Source organism: Cydia fagiglandana, chromosome 5 (genome assembly GCF_963556715.1).
Source record: "Cydia fagiglandana chromosome 5, ilCydFagi1.1, whole genome shotgun sequence".
Taxonomy (NCBI): domain Eukaryota; kingdom Metazoa; phylum Arthropoda; class Insecta; order Lepidoptera; family Tortricidae; genus Cydia; species Cydia fagiglandana.
This window is the reverse complement of record NC_085936.1, coordinates 17,329,107-17,343,695: the sequence shown is the minus strand read 5'-3', so window position 1 is coordinate 17,343,695 and position 14,589 is coordinate 17,329,107. Positions and strand designations below refer to the sequence as shown.

Sequence of the window (14,589 nt, the reverse complement as noted above, 5' to 3'; positions counted from 1 at the left end):
CGAAATGTGTTCTTTTTATAACCTATGGTTCGTTTTTTTTAGCATTAGAAATAAGGTAAAATCTTGATGTGTCTTTTAATTGAAAAACAAATTTTAAAAACAAGTTACGGCAAATATGTAACAATTATGAATCTAATACGATCATTTATATTCTTCTACTTTCAAAAATGATAGTTACTGATTTTTAATAAGCGTTTTTCAATTAAAAGACATGCCAAAATCGCTTACCTTCTTCCAATTTCTTTCTAATGCTAAAAAAACGAACTATAGTGCTGTAAAAGATCATGGCCCCGACGGAAGACCAGCGCTAGCCTAGCCAGGCTAGCACCTGCTCAGTCGGGACCATTTCGTGACCATTATGTTGCTGTGTTACTTGTTGTTTTCTTTTATTTATTTTTTGTCACGAATATACGCTCTCTACTCTACTCTATTAGATTTCACGTATCTTACTCAATCAATGTATCACACAGACAAAACATCCTCCAGACTGAGCATAGTCGCGCTACCGCCTCTGCCACGCATACGGTAATTTTACTCCATGTTCGAGTCGAAAGAGTCTTTGTGTGACGTCCGTGTCTTTGAACGGACCAATCACGGCACGGGACTTCGCTCACCTCGTCCCGCGCACCCCCGCATTTTTGGCATCATCGGTTGCATAAAATAATTGCTCTAAACTCGGTCTAGAGGATTCCTAGTCTATGATGTATCATCACTGGCCTGTAAGATCAATAAGATGACGGTTTAAACAGCGTCCATAAGAGTGCGGCACTTCTGCAAATGACTAGACTTAAGACCAATGCGAAAAAAATAAACTTACCGAAATAGTCTTCAGTCTCCCTGATAAGTCCAAGTCTGGCAGAGGCTCGTACCAGGTCGATAGGCTCCTCTTCACGAAGAGCTTCAAACTGGTGGGTTTCAACAGCTTCCTCTCGTCTTTCACCGCCGTCATATCGTCCACTAGCCTGACGCAGGAAAGACGGACATCTTCTAATTCCAGCGTTAGTTCGTCTACAGTCACTTTGTTGCTGACGTTCTGGAATATAAAGAAATTGTGGAACCAGACAAATTAAGTTGGTAGGGGTTCCAAAAGTTAGGGTCAATCCCAATCTTATGAGTCGTATATGTACCTATGTAACGCCATCTAGAGAGCGGACAGTTTTATATAATGGCAATTTAATATAGCAAAAAAAAAATACATACATTTTAAACGCCATAAAATACGATACGACTTTTTTTGCTCAAACTAATCTATTATGTGTGTGTGTGTCAGCAAAACTATTAGGTAGCTTAGCACCCGTGCGTACATATTTGTCATTTGATATTTACCAACTTCGCTTTTCGGTGAAGGAAAACATCGTGAGGAAACTACTAATCCCAATAAGGACTACTTTCCCTTCTGGGTTGGAAGATCAGAGCAGTCGCTTTCGTATAATCTAGTGTCTTCGCCAATTCCTGGGGTTAGTTGCCAAGCGGACCCCAGATTTCCATAAGCCGCGGCGAAAAGCCGGGACGTTTGTAACGAGTATAAAGATCTACATGACCATCTTACCTGAACTTCCAAATCAACGAACTTATTTTGCAACGTCATCCGACCCAAATCAATCAGCAACGCCTTTTTACTTTTCGAGTTCTCAGGCACCACTATAATAGGGGCCGCCAGACGAATTTTCAACGATAGTTTGGTGGAGTTTTCGTAGGCGTTCTGTACGTTGGCGCGGGCCGACTCGACGGCTTGTGATGACGCCTCTATGATCGCTTGTTGCGCTGTTTGGAAATTGTTTAAGAATTCCTGAAAGATAGAAAATAAATACTAAATTTTTATGAATCAAATGATGAATGAACAGCAAGTGAGCAAGTACTACTAGCGCCATCTAGTTTCGTTTTACGGACTAAACTGTTAACAAACTGCAATTTTGTTACATAAATGCATTGAAATACGTATTGTCAAATAATACACATAGAGCTGTTAAAAATCGTTATCATGGAAGAAGTATTTGGATTTGTAACGGCATTGTCATTTAATTTTATGAATAAAAACAAACATTCGAATCTTCATTCGGACAACTTAGAACTACTAGCGACATCTAGTAGCAGAATCTAGAGTTACGCGTAGATATCTTCATTTACAAGCCATGACATGACAGTCGCAAAATAATTGCAACATGTAAAGGGAGTCTGTCCAATAAATATATTTGTCCAATGTGTATTGCGTCTCACATTTTGCTTAATGAGAGAGTGAGACGCAATGACATTGGACAGGTGGAATACCACCCCAAGAGGCTATAAGAATGACCATGAATATACCGGGTGTGGCCTGTAACACGAGCAAATAATTAAAACATAGATTGTACTCCTCATACGGTGACACTTTTGTTCAACAACTTTTAAAAATTATGAAGTGTTTAGACTCCCTATTTTTCATACAATATAAATGTTATCTTCAATGGGCGCTATCGCCACGTCATATCATTGTGATTGACGTTACTTGTCACGCCTTAAGCATAACAAAATTCGCAATACATTGCGTCTTAGAATAAAGTTTAAAGTGTATTAAAAATCAAACCACAAGTTATTTTTAAAAGTTGCTGAAGAACGGTTGGTGAGTACGAGGAGTAAAGAAAGAAAGAAAGAAAATACATTTATTTACAGCCTACAGTTTAATTTTTTGCTCGTATTACAGGCCACACCCGGTATACAGTGAACCTACCAGCATAGAATTGACGAACCAGTTGAGGAACACTATCCTGAGGCAGTTGATCTGCGCGTCGACGCTCATGTTGACGTCGCTGACGTTATTGCCTTGCTCCAAGTTGTACATCACCACTTGGGCGTTCATCACGTCCCCGCCGAGGACTTTTAGTATCTGGAATAAGTCATTGTAATACGTTAGTTACATTAGTTTATCTACACACATGTCATTAGTGCTCTATAATGCGTTCAGACACCGTAGGAAATGACAAGCTTTATTACAACCAATTTTACTATGAGAACTTTCTTATCTGTGGTAGTAGGAAAATTTTGTACTTTTTTCATAACGTTATAGATCTATGTAGGTTATGAGTTTAAATTTGGAACATCAGTCAAATTAAAACAGTTATCGATATGAAACGTCAATTTAATATGTTTTTTAAATATAAACCGCACGACATATGATCTCGAGTGACATGAGAATAGGGACTTCATTCTTTTGTCTAGGAATTTAAAAAAACTACGGATGTGTGACATGCGTGAAAAAAGTTTTCATTCACCGCCATTTGACGTACAGGTTTATCTTTTAGTTAGTTTTAAGTATGTGTTTAGATAAAGTAGTGTATGTAACTGTACATAATTAGGCATTAAAACACTCGTGTGATCCTATTAAGAAACTCACTAACGTTCGTTTCTTAAACCCACACTCGTATTTTAATGCCTCTCATTATGTAGCAGTCACATAAACTACTATTGAAGTGGTAGTTGCAGTTAGTTGTATTTTATAAAATTGTTGATGTAATGTTATTATTTTTGCTTGTATGTGAATTCAATGTGTACGGTTATTTAAAAAGCTTACTAAGAAATAACAGAAAAACATGTACTTACATCTTTATGTATTGTGGCAGGATTCAAATCCTGCACATTGATATCAGCAATAGCGCAATCCACTTGCGTATACGAGCTCTTCAAAATTAGACCAGCAGCCGCCTTCTGCAGCTGAACTAAGCTCAGGCGACGTCGGTCCGTTGCGAATTCAATCTCTACTGCCCCGATCTTAACGTTCACTTTCAATTGTATGGTCTCCACTTGCTTTTTACGCGTCTGTTTTGTGATACTGGCTGAAAAAGTTTAAGTTCTTTTTAAAAATATCGGTTATGAAGAGTAAAAGTTCTCAATGTGAAAGTTTTCAATATTAAATAATTGATTTAATGAAATGAAAATGAAAAATTTACGGTAAGGGAAGAACAATGAAGAATTCAATTATTTGTTTTAGATACCTTGTTTTATGTCACTAGATAATATGTTAATCGCAACAATTAGCTTAAAAATGCCCACAACCTTGGACATTTAACGAAAAAATAAAAGAAGTTAGAATTATTAAGATACTACTAGCGCCATCTATGAGTGGCTCTATATAAACTATGCTTCGTCTGAAACAGAGATATATATAACTCCGTATAAGATAAATAAAGTCTAAGAAAAAAACGTGCCTCGGATGTCAAGCAAAAGTCACTGTCGAATAGATGGCGCCATATACCTTTGGTCTATTGTCGTTTAGATGGCGTTGGCGACATCGTTTGATATTTAACAATTTTAACACGTATCAGTGAAAGAACATGGGTCATTGTGGAATAATAAAAATTAATAATCATATATCCGTAAACATATTTTAATTCATTTATACATTTTCAATTTTATTTTAAGTTTTAATCGTGTGTCGATAGATGGCAGTAAATGTACCGTGACTACAAAATTTACTTTGACAGGACCCCTCTATACTATCTATTCTTTTTGGTCTGAAATATGCGTCAGTACTCCGAGCAAACCACGATTTGTATTTTGTCTGAGGGTGGTATTCGATCTGTCCAATATCTTGGTCCAATATCATTGCGTCTCAATCTCTCATTAAGCAAAATGTGAGATAAAATACAGAGGCCTAGACAGACTATGAGAGTTTACCTTTCGATTTTACTGCAGACAGAAGTTCCTCGTCTTCGACAATAGTCTCCAATGGTCCGGCGTTAGCGACCCGGTCAACGGTGCTTTGAAGATTTTGTAACCGCGTCTACAAATAAACTTTAATTAAAAATAAACTCTTTTACCAACGGCATAGAGCACAAATTACAATTAAACCAAGGTTTTCTAAAATGCCCGAATCGTTTATCTTTAGAATTAGGATAATGTTCTATGTATTTTATACTACAGACTACAGTCTGTCAAGTCATTTCCGTTAGTGGAAAAAGCTGCAAATTTAAAAAATGTAGGCGCGACCGGTAATCTGCCCGTAGAAAATTGGAATTTCGCGCCTTTTCAACTGGCAAATTTGTTTGACCGGCTATATTTTTTTTTCATTAGTTGAACAAATAATCATTTATATTATTAATTTGTTTTAAATTAAATTGCAAGTTAAGGCTGCTCTAGAAGGCCGACCATGACCGCAGCTGAGTTAGTTAGTAGGTCTTGGCTGGTCAATTCGAAAAAGACCTTCAGGTCTAAGCTTTTAGGTTCAAATTGTAACAACGTGCCATTACGAGCGGTCGGACGGAGCTCACTCAGGTGAAGAATGCCAGCTACCGTTCTTACAGTAATCGCACACCAAACTGTTGACCTAGGTCATGTCACTGTCTCTCTCACTCTTGTTACCACCACTCCAGAGTGAATGAGAAGTTTTACGGCCCCAATCGTGAGCTTAGTTTGCGAATAGTGTAATGAAAAGTTATTACACCTTAAATTTTATAACTGTACTGTACCTGATATTCGTTGACGATCACAAGTATCTCTTGTAGGCCTTCGAGATGGAGTAGGACTCTCAAAGTGGCGAAATCCAACTCGATTAGTTGCTCCACTGATCCGTAGTGGCTTCTGAATTCCGGGCATTTTTTATCGACCTGCAATATATGTATTTCGTAAATATTTTACAATAAATAGGTAGTGACACTAGACTGTTTTTGATGTATTTTTATTTTTAGGGTTCCGTACTCAAAGGGTAAAAACGGGTAAAAAATTACTAAGACTCCGCTGTCCGTCCGTCTGTCTGTCACCAGGCTGTATCTCATGAACCGTACAGTTGAAATTTTCACAGATGATGTCTTTCTGATGCCGATATAACAACAAATACTAAAAGTACGGAACCCTCGGTGGGCGAGTCCAACTCGCGCTTGTCCGGTTATTTTTATTTACTTTAGCCAAACAGTCACTGTCGCTAAATTTATTGTTTAATTCAAATATAGTAGTAATTAAATAAATAATAAATAAATAAATATTACAGGACATTTTTACACAAATTGCCCTAAGCCCCACGGTAAGCTCAAGAAGGCTTGTGTTGTGGGTACTCGGACAACGATATATATAATATATAAATACTTACATATGTACATAGAAAACAACCACGACTCGGGAACAAATATCTGTATCATCATACAAATAAATGCCCTTACCAGGATTCGAACCCGGGACCATCGGCTTCATAGTCCACTACCCTTCTGCTTCACTACCCTTTAGGCCAGACTGGTCGTCAAAAAGTAATTGCTATGACGTATGAAAAATTACAGTTATAAGTTATTCAGCTTTCGATCAAAATGAGCAACAAAAGCAGTACAAACAAAGTACTGTAAGCGTAGTTTTCACAGCTGAAGTGGATGGCGATTATTCCACAAAAGAAAACTTATCGTACAAAAGGTGGACTTAATGCCAAAAAGCATTATCTACCAGTGTATGTATGCGGTAACTATAGTCTGTATCTTTAGGTATTCAAATAAAGGTAAGCAAATATTTTGTACATTTTCGGGAAGTTATTAACATTTATTGGTTAACCAACCAAATACAAATCCGCCTGGATCTGTCGCTGGACGACCTGACTTTAACGTACATTATTTGATCATCTGCCCTCAACTGGCTTAAAGAGCCATTTGGGGGTAGATTTTGTTTACTTTTAATTTATTTAAATACCTAAAGATACAGAGTGTAGTTTGACAAGCAGTAATATTTGACAATTCAGTTATTAAAAATACAAGTACAAGTGGGCCATTTTATTTAAAGCTGTCCCCAACACTATTTTTCAAAATTGGGATTTTTTATGTTATTTCTACTCAGAATCACGAGCTCTTTCTATCCTAATAGGACAAAAAAAGTGTCCCAGGGTTTTTTCCCATTCCGTTACCATTTTTTCATAGACTTTGTATGGCGGTTTTGGAATGGAAAGATCGAAAAATGTATGGAAATTTTGGGACCCTTTTATTTCTATTATTAGGATCAAAAGAGCTCATGATTCTGAGAAGAAATAACATAAAAAAATCTCAATTTAGAAAAAAAATGTAGGGGACAACTTTAAATAAAATGGCCCAGGTAAAAGGTAAAATACTTACGTTGCTATACGTGACCGCGAACAAAGAATGGCTAGCCATCCCTTCGCAAGTATTGTCCTCGTTTTTCTGAGTAACTTCAGGCGTGTCGATCATCTGTATCATGTTCCTGCCTTGTCTGTGATGCTGCATACCGACCGCGCCTAGTCTTACAGTCGCCTCTAACATGAACGTTTTCTGGGTGGCGGTCAGTTCCAACATGTAGAGGGAGAAAACTAGGAATTTGTCGTAGGATTTCCCGCTGGTTGCTTTCTTGCGATTCACGCTTAAGACAAGTTCTGAGGGAGAAAATTAAGGAAATTGTTCTATATTCCGTCCTAGGATAAGAGTTTGGTATTTTATGTCCTATTTAATTCGCACATAGCGCAGCTTATCTATCAAACGGGCAGCAAAATCTCAATCGATATAATTTCGATTTACAAGTATAAATGGGGGGACGGCGCGTACGCAGTCCCCACTACCAAAAATTACGCATCCGAGTTATCCACATTAGGGATAATCGCAAGGGTCAACCCAACCGCAGTGCAATGGAAGAGTCTCGCCCTGGGGGAACCGCCTTCTTGATCACGGTATCCCCTATGCCAGGTAAGTATGAGTTCACAATAGTACGCAGCGAGGGTCGTCATTCGTGGAAAAATCTTAACACCGCGATGTACGATTCCAACGCGGAGAGCACAGCGACATCTAGCGGCAAATGTTGGAACTAAATTCCGCACAAGTTGGCAACAACAAAAAACATTTTTGTGCAGTTCGGGCCCCTCCTGTTTACAATCGGTACGGATACGATAGTTGCGATTATTTCGGTTTTCCATATACATAATGACGTTACGAGTCAAGCAGATAATCGGTTTAGGAGCTTATGCGAATTAAATATTATTCGAATATGCGTGTTGCTTTTGCATTCACGGCGCCAACGTGACTATTAGTCTAATTTTGCCCAAGTGGGGTTTGCACAATTTAGCCCAATAGTGAGCGCTCATATTACATGTACGGTCAGCTGCAGAGAGAGGTGACCCCCCCCCCCATGCAAATTTCTATGAAGGAGGTCACCTCTCTCTGCAGCTGATTGTACCTAGATAAAACTTACCATTCATAATAAATATGGCTTCAACTTCAGTCAACTGCACGGATTGCTCGTCCGATTTCCGTTTAGCTCGCGCTGTGTCACGTTTCTGTTTCTCAACCGGGTCTAGATATTTCGTCAATAGAGATAAACTTGACCCTTTCGATTCGGATGCCTGAAAATGAACATAGAATTGAATTAATAGTTTTATCAATTGATTTTAGTCAATCAACGGTACTAAATAATCATGAAAATAAATGCAATTGAAATATTACGAAATAAATGAAAATAAATACGTGTCAAGTTACGCTAAGTTACTCAGTTACATGTGTTAATACATGTTTTTAATGGAGCTAAGAAACACGTCAAACTAGAGTCCTTTTCATTTAGAAGTTTGAGTTTTTAATAGCGGCCTAACTTTTTTTTATCGCTAGTTGTCAAAAACCTCGTTACTTCTCGCTTTTTAGGGTTCCGTACCCAAAGGGTAAAACGGGACCCTATTACTAAGACTTCGCTGTCCGTCCGTCCGTCCGTCCGTCTGTCACCAGGCTGTATCTCACGAACCGTGATAGCTAGACAGTTGAAATTTTCACAGATGATGTATTTCTGTTGCCGCTATAACAACAAATACTAAAAACAGAATAAAATAAAGATTTAAATGGGGCTCCCATACAACAAACGTGATTTTTGACCAAAGTTAAGCAACGTCGAGAGTGGTCAGTACTTGGATGGGTGACCGTTTTTTTTTTTGCATTATGGTACGGAACCCTTCGTGCGCGAGTCCGACTCGCACTTGGCCGGATTTTTTAACTTTTTAAAACTACAATTTTATGCGATTGAAAACTATCAAACATTTTTTACGGTAGTTAAATGTCACGGCAAGACTCGACGCAAAAGATGAACACTTTGAAAATGATTATTTTGTTAGTCAAAGGACTGATTGAAGTTTGACATGTTGATCTAAAATTTCTAAGCGATATAATTATCCACCACTAGAAAGATCAATGTTGATTTACCAACTCATTATAACCTATTTCTTTCAAAAACGCCGCAGCCTCGTAAGCGCGACCAGAGATGATATATCTCAATCGCCAGAAAATCAGCTTGAGAATGAAAAAGAAAAAAAATTAAAATTAAATTTGTTTAAAAAAAAATATCTGAAAAAGTAAGTAAACCTACCTTAAGCTGTGTAGATTCCTCTGCTTTAGGCAGAGGCATGCCTATTAATATTTCACAAAGCGTTAATAACCTGAAATAAATTATTATAATTAATAATGAGATGTTTCAGAGTAATAAAAGCGCGACACTTTTTTTTCGTACAGGAGAAAGTTTCCAAGACATTTCATAAGACGTTCGATGTTAGGACTATTGCGAAAATGTTCTATTTACAGTAGATGTTGTGGTGCTACATTACGACACCAGGTGCTATAATATGCAAAATGCGTAACTACATCGAAAATTTAAAGGGCCATATGTACTGTGAAACATTGTACGATCCACATGCGAATAGGTAATTCGCCACTCCTGTCGATTTAAAAGTTTTAAAACATTCCCTTCAGTTGCGTTTTAAAATTCGCAACTCGTTGCGGATTTCCTATTATTCGCACTTGTATCGTAAATAACTATTTTAGTCCAGGTTTTCTTATTTTATTATTGTATTAACTACTGGCTGTCAAAGTAACAAAATTATAGGTAAAATATATAAAAATAGTGTTACGAAACTAAGGGCTGATTTAGATGGCGCGCGTACTCGCATGCGATTTTAGTTAGATTGCGGACTGTTTGTTAGTTACGTCCAATTCAACCGACTGATCAAAAATCGCAATGTAATCAAACTCGCATGCGAGTTCTCGCAATCTAAATGAGCCTTAAAGAATCATACCTATCCTCAGAAGCACTGATAGCAATTTTCTGCAATTCACCCCTGATCCTAATCTTGGGCAGTCTCGGGTCGTCTGTGATCAGGCACTTGTGTATCTGTATGACCAGGTTCGTGGGTTGCAAGAGGTGCAGGGGTGTAGCTTCGTGGCTGCCTATAGCTGACTGCCAGTCCTCGTTCCGTAGCGCTATTACGATCTGGAAGTAATTAACCTTTATGAAAGAACCGACTTCATACCAACAGTGTAATGCCATCAGCTCGTGGTTTTTGTCAGCAGTTCCACTTCACGAAATGTCTGTTTCCAAGAATGAATGTGTAAAGTCTCCAGTAAATCCCTCGGGATACTTATATTAGCGGGAGCACAAGAAAACACAACCGTTAGGAATCTTCATATATTGCAAGAGAACCTAGATCTACCCGCGCTGTCCAGCGTTTCTTAATGTATTTGTATCTACCTACATTACATCCCTCCACACTTAATTACAATTACAACCCCAAATGAAGGACTTATCTACTTAACACTTAACCTAAGGTAAAAACCCTTAGCCTAGTACTTATACTTAGGAGGATTGTCTACACGACATTGTCTCACATGCCGCTCAGGGCGAGTCTGGGGCGGTACAGGTGCGTTCGGCGCTTTAGCAGGGCTCGGCTGAGGATCTTCGCGGTCGGCGTCATGCCACATCTCTTCTTCTCCTTCTTCTTCGAGCTCGCCATTACCTACGCCCTCACCCAACTCTTCGGTACTCACCACTGGTTCCTCTGTAGTTCCTTCATTTGGCCCTACCAGCGAACTTAACCTACTTGTCCTCCGTCTCAACTGATCGATATGTCTGTGCACTTCCTTACCATCCTTATCAATAACCTTATAATTTGTTCTCCCTAATTCTTTTGAAACCGTACCTGGAACCCACTTCTCGCCTTGTAAGTATTGTCTGTACCACACTGTGTCTCCCGCCTCCACCCTCCGGTGCGTCCCTCCCGCCGCCTCCGTCTGTTTTTTCTGTGCGGCTAAGACCTTAGCCCCCCTATCTGGCTTTAAGGCGTCTAACCTAGTGCGGAGTCTACGATTCATTAGTAGCATAGAAGGAGTTTCCCCCGTCGAGGAATGTTCCGTGTTACGGTAATGCAATAAATAAGTATTTAAAGATTCTGAAACCGGTTTCTGTTCCGACATAGCTTTCTTTATCACTCGTTTCACAGTTTTAACCGCGTTCTCACAGGCCCCATTGGACGCGGGGTGGTAGGGCGCTGTGAATATGTGCTCAATAAAATTACGACCGGTATGTTCTTTAAATTCCTTGCTGGTAAACGGTGGGCCATTGTCTGAGACCAACCGTTTAGGCAAACCGTACCTACTCCACAATTCAGTTAGTATATTTATAGTAAAGCTAGCGGCCGTACTCGGCACTTGAAATACCTCAATCCATTTCGACATGGCGTCTAGCACGACGAGATAATGTAAATGCAGCGTCGGCCAGGGCCGCGCGGGCCAGGGCCGGGGCCGGCGCGGCGGCCGGGCCGCGCACACCGCGCGCCCGGCACGCCGCCTCCACGGCCTCGTCTACCCCGGCCCACCAGACGTAACTACGGGCCATCGCTTTACATTTCACGATACCCATATGGGGTTCGTGAATTATTTCTAATACTTTAGCCCTACAGCTCTCCGGTATCACTACTCTATGGCCCCACATTAGGCAGCCGAGCTCTTCGTAAAGCTCTTGTTTCCTATTAAAATATGGCCTTAAGTTTTCTATGTCGCATTCTGGCGGCCAACCGTCCCTAACGTACGATAAAACCCTCCTGAGCATGGCGTCCTTAGCGGTTTTTAATTTTACTACATTGTAATCTAGCAGTAAAGCCTCTTGAGCGAAATGTAAATATGTCTGCTCCGGAATAGTAGGCTCCTCCGACCGCCCCGTCTCCGGCAACCGCGACAACCCGTCCGCACAGTTATCTGTAGTTTTGACGTATTCTATCTCGTAATCGTACGCGGACAAAATAACAGCCCACCTCTGTATTCTACTAGCGGTCATTTGAGGAATGTTTTTATGTTGGGCAAATATTGAAACCAAAGGTTTGTGATCGGTGCGTAATAAAAATTTGCGACCGTATAAATATTGGTGAAACTTCTTTAACGCGAATATTATAGCTAACCCTTCGCGATGAATCTGCGAATAATTCTTTTCCGCATCACTAAGTGACCTTGACGCAAACGCGACTGCCCGCTCGCGCCCCCTACTGTCCCCTTGTGAAAGCACCGCCCCGACGCCCCTCGGGCTCGCGTCACAAGTGAGTACCAGCGGGAGGTCTGGATCGTAGTGAGCCAGTACCTCCGCGCTCGTCAGCAATTTCTTTACTTCCCGAAAAGACCACTCACATTCCCCATCCCAGTTCCAGATTACATTTTTCCGTAATAAGTTATACAATGGAGCTAATATGAAACTAATATTTTTAATGAACTTCGCAAAGAAATTGACCATCCCTAGGAAAGAACGTAATTCGGTTACGTTTTGTGGAGCAGCCATTTTTAGAATTGAATTTATTTTTGACTTATCTGCCCTGATCCCGTCTTTGGTGACCACGTACCCCAGATAAGTAACCTCTTGGGTTAAGAACACGCATTTACTTTTCTTCAACTTTAACCCGTTATGTAACAAACGTTGTAGAACCAATTCGAGAGAGTGCATATGCTCCGCCTCTGTCTTACCCCCTATTATCACATCGTCCAAAAATACCTGAACGTTTGGAATGCCTTTTAATAAACCCGTCATTATTCTTTGGAAAATACCTACACTTGATGCCAGTCCATAAACTAAACGATTATACCTGAAAAGGCCTCGATGCGTATTTATTACGGTGTACATCTTAGACTCGTCCAGTTCTACCTGGTTGTATGCCTGCGATAAGTCAATTTTGCTAAAATATTTATTACCGTTCAAACCTACTAGCACATCGTCAATTTTAGGCAAAGGATAACGATCGATCAGTAAGACGGGGTTCAAAGTAGATTTATAATCCGCACACAGTCTAAGAGTGCCATCAGGCTTAGGAATAGGTACCAGTGGCGAGGCCCAGTCGGAGTGGTCCACGGGCTCGATGACGCCCTCGCGCAGCATGGCGTCCACCCGCGCGCACAGCGCGTACGGCAGCGGCCGCGCGCAGCATGGCGTCCAGCTCGGCGTCCCCCCGCGCGCAACACCGGCGCCGCCCCCTCGCGCACCGCCAGCGTCGCCTTGCCGTTGCCGCCCGTGTACCGACCCAGACCGCCACTGAACAGCTCCTTATATCTGTCGAGTAAATTTACCATCTTGTCATTAACATGCTTTTCTCCAATATGCTCGGAAATGTTCACCTTACTGTAGCAAAAATACTACGGGAAGTTCTTCGTTAATGTCAAACTCTAATTAAAAAACATCAAACTATCGCTGTCCTGTTCTAGCGGACGGGAAGTAAAAAAACACTACAGTAATAACTTATTACTGTAGTGTTTTTTACTTTTTAATAATAAAAAACGCAAACGGCCAATTATTATTGCCGCGAGCCGCTTCTACACGACCCGATCAGCTATCATTTCACGTGTATGATCGTGCGAATACTGCTTAATAAAATCAAAGATTATTTTTATATTTTTTTTAAATCTCATCCGTGTTCATAAAGCTTATATAGTTTGTCAAAGGACTTTCTCATTTCAAACATAGACAAAGAGAATCATACTATCTTTGTCTTACACTAGTACTAGCACCCAAAAGAAATGGATGGGTATAGTTTTCCTGGTTCTTACTGACTGAAAAGTTGGTTTGACCACCTATATTGCACAATTATATTGAATGAACGAATACTGAATGGCAGAATAAGTTTGTAACTTTAACTTTTAAAAATTAATTAAAGAGGGAAATTGTTTTTGACATTTTGGATGTGAAGGTTTGATTTGAGTGATGCTTGATGGTTAAATAATAATTATTTTAGCTTATTTCCTCGCATGTTTGGAGAAAAGCACTATATATGCCTCGGCAGGAATAGCAATTCGTGGATTCGTCTTCTTTGTCGGACTCCGCTTCGCGTCGTCCGACAAAATCGAAACTCATCCACGAATTGCCCTTTCCCGGCCTCTGCAATAATGTACTATTAATTCCTCTTTCCCAGATACAAAGTTACAGCTAAATTTGAGAATAGGTATATCTGGAACCTTAATACCTAATTCGGCCAACCATTGCCTCCCTATTAATGAAGTCGTAGCGGAATCTATTATAAACAATTGCAAAACTTTCGTTATATTACCGTATCTAACTTTAGGTCTAATCATGCCGAATGGTTTAAATTTACAATTATTAATAAATGTGAAAACAGTATTTCCGGGTTCTAACTCACAATAGTTAAAAAGGTCGTCATACATCTTTTTACTTATACAGGCCATCGCGGTGCCTGTATCAATCTCCATGGTAACAAGTTTATTGTCTATATACACAGAAACACTTACTGGCTTATAGTCGTTCAAGCACAGATGGTTTAATTCATGCTCGATGTCATACTCGTTCCCGCTGATCTCGTCCTCCGTCTGTTGCGCATTTCCGAAATGCAGACCGCTTCTCTCC

General features: G+C 40.0%; 1 protein-coding gene and 1 non-coding gene across 2 annotated transcripts in view; both read right to left on the bottom strand.

Moving 5' to 3' along the window:
* The window catches only part of LOC134664578 (intermembrane lipid transfer protein Vps13), a 111,529-nt gene that overhangs the window by 66,056 nt on the left and 30,884 nt on the right, over positions 1 to 14,589 (bottom strand). The window contains exons 15-24 of the mRNA XM_063521290.1: positions 9,998 to 10,191; positions 9,295 to 9,364; positions 8,140 to 8,290; positions 7,056 to 7,330; positions 5,442 to 5,579; positions 4,651 to 4,756; positions 3,577 to 3,809; positions 2,708 to 2,863; positions 1,550 to 1,789; positions 818 to 1,033 (exon numbers count right to left, since the gene is read on the bottom strand). Coding sequence (XP_063377360.1) covers positions 818 to 1,033; positions 1,550 to 1,789; positions 2,708 to 2,863; positions 3,577 to 3,809; positions 4,651 to 4,756; positions 5,442 to 5,579; positions 7,056 to 7,330; positions 8,140 to 8,290; positions 9,295 to 9,364; positions 9,998 to 10,191 — 1,779 coding nt within the window. The remainder of the gene's footprint in view (positions 1 to 817; positions 1,034 to 1,549; positions 1,790 to 2,707; positions 2,864 to 3,576; positions 3,810 to 4,650; positions 4,757 to 5,441; positions 5,580 to 7,055; positions 7,331 to 8,139; positions 8,291 to 9,294; positions 9,365 to 9,997; positions 10,192 to 14,589) is intronic.
* Positions 7,484 to 7,645, bottom strand: LOC134664866 (U1 spliceosomal RNA). Its single transcript, XR_010098310.1, has one exon. It is a non-coding gene; the product is annotated as a U1 spliceosomal RNA (small nuclear RNA).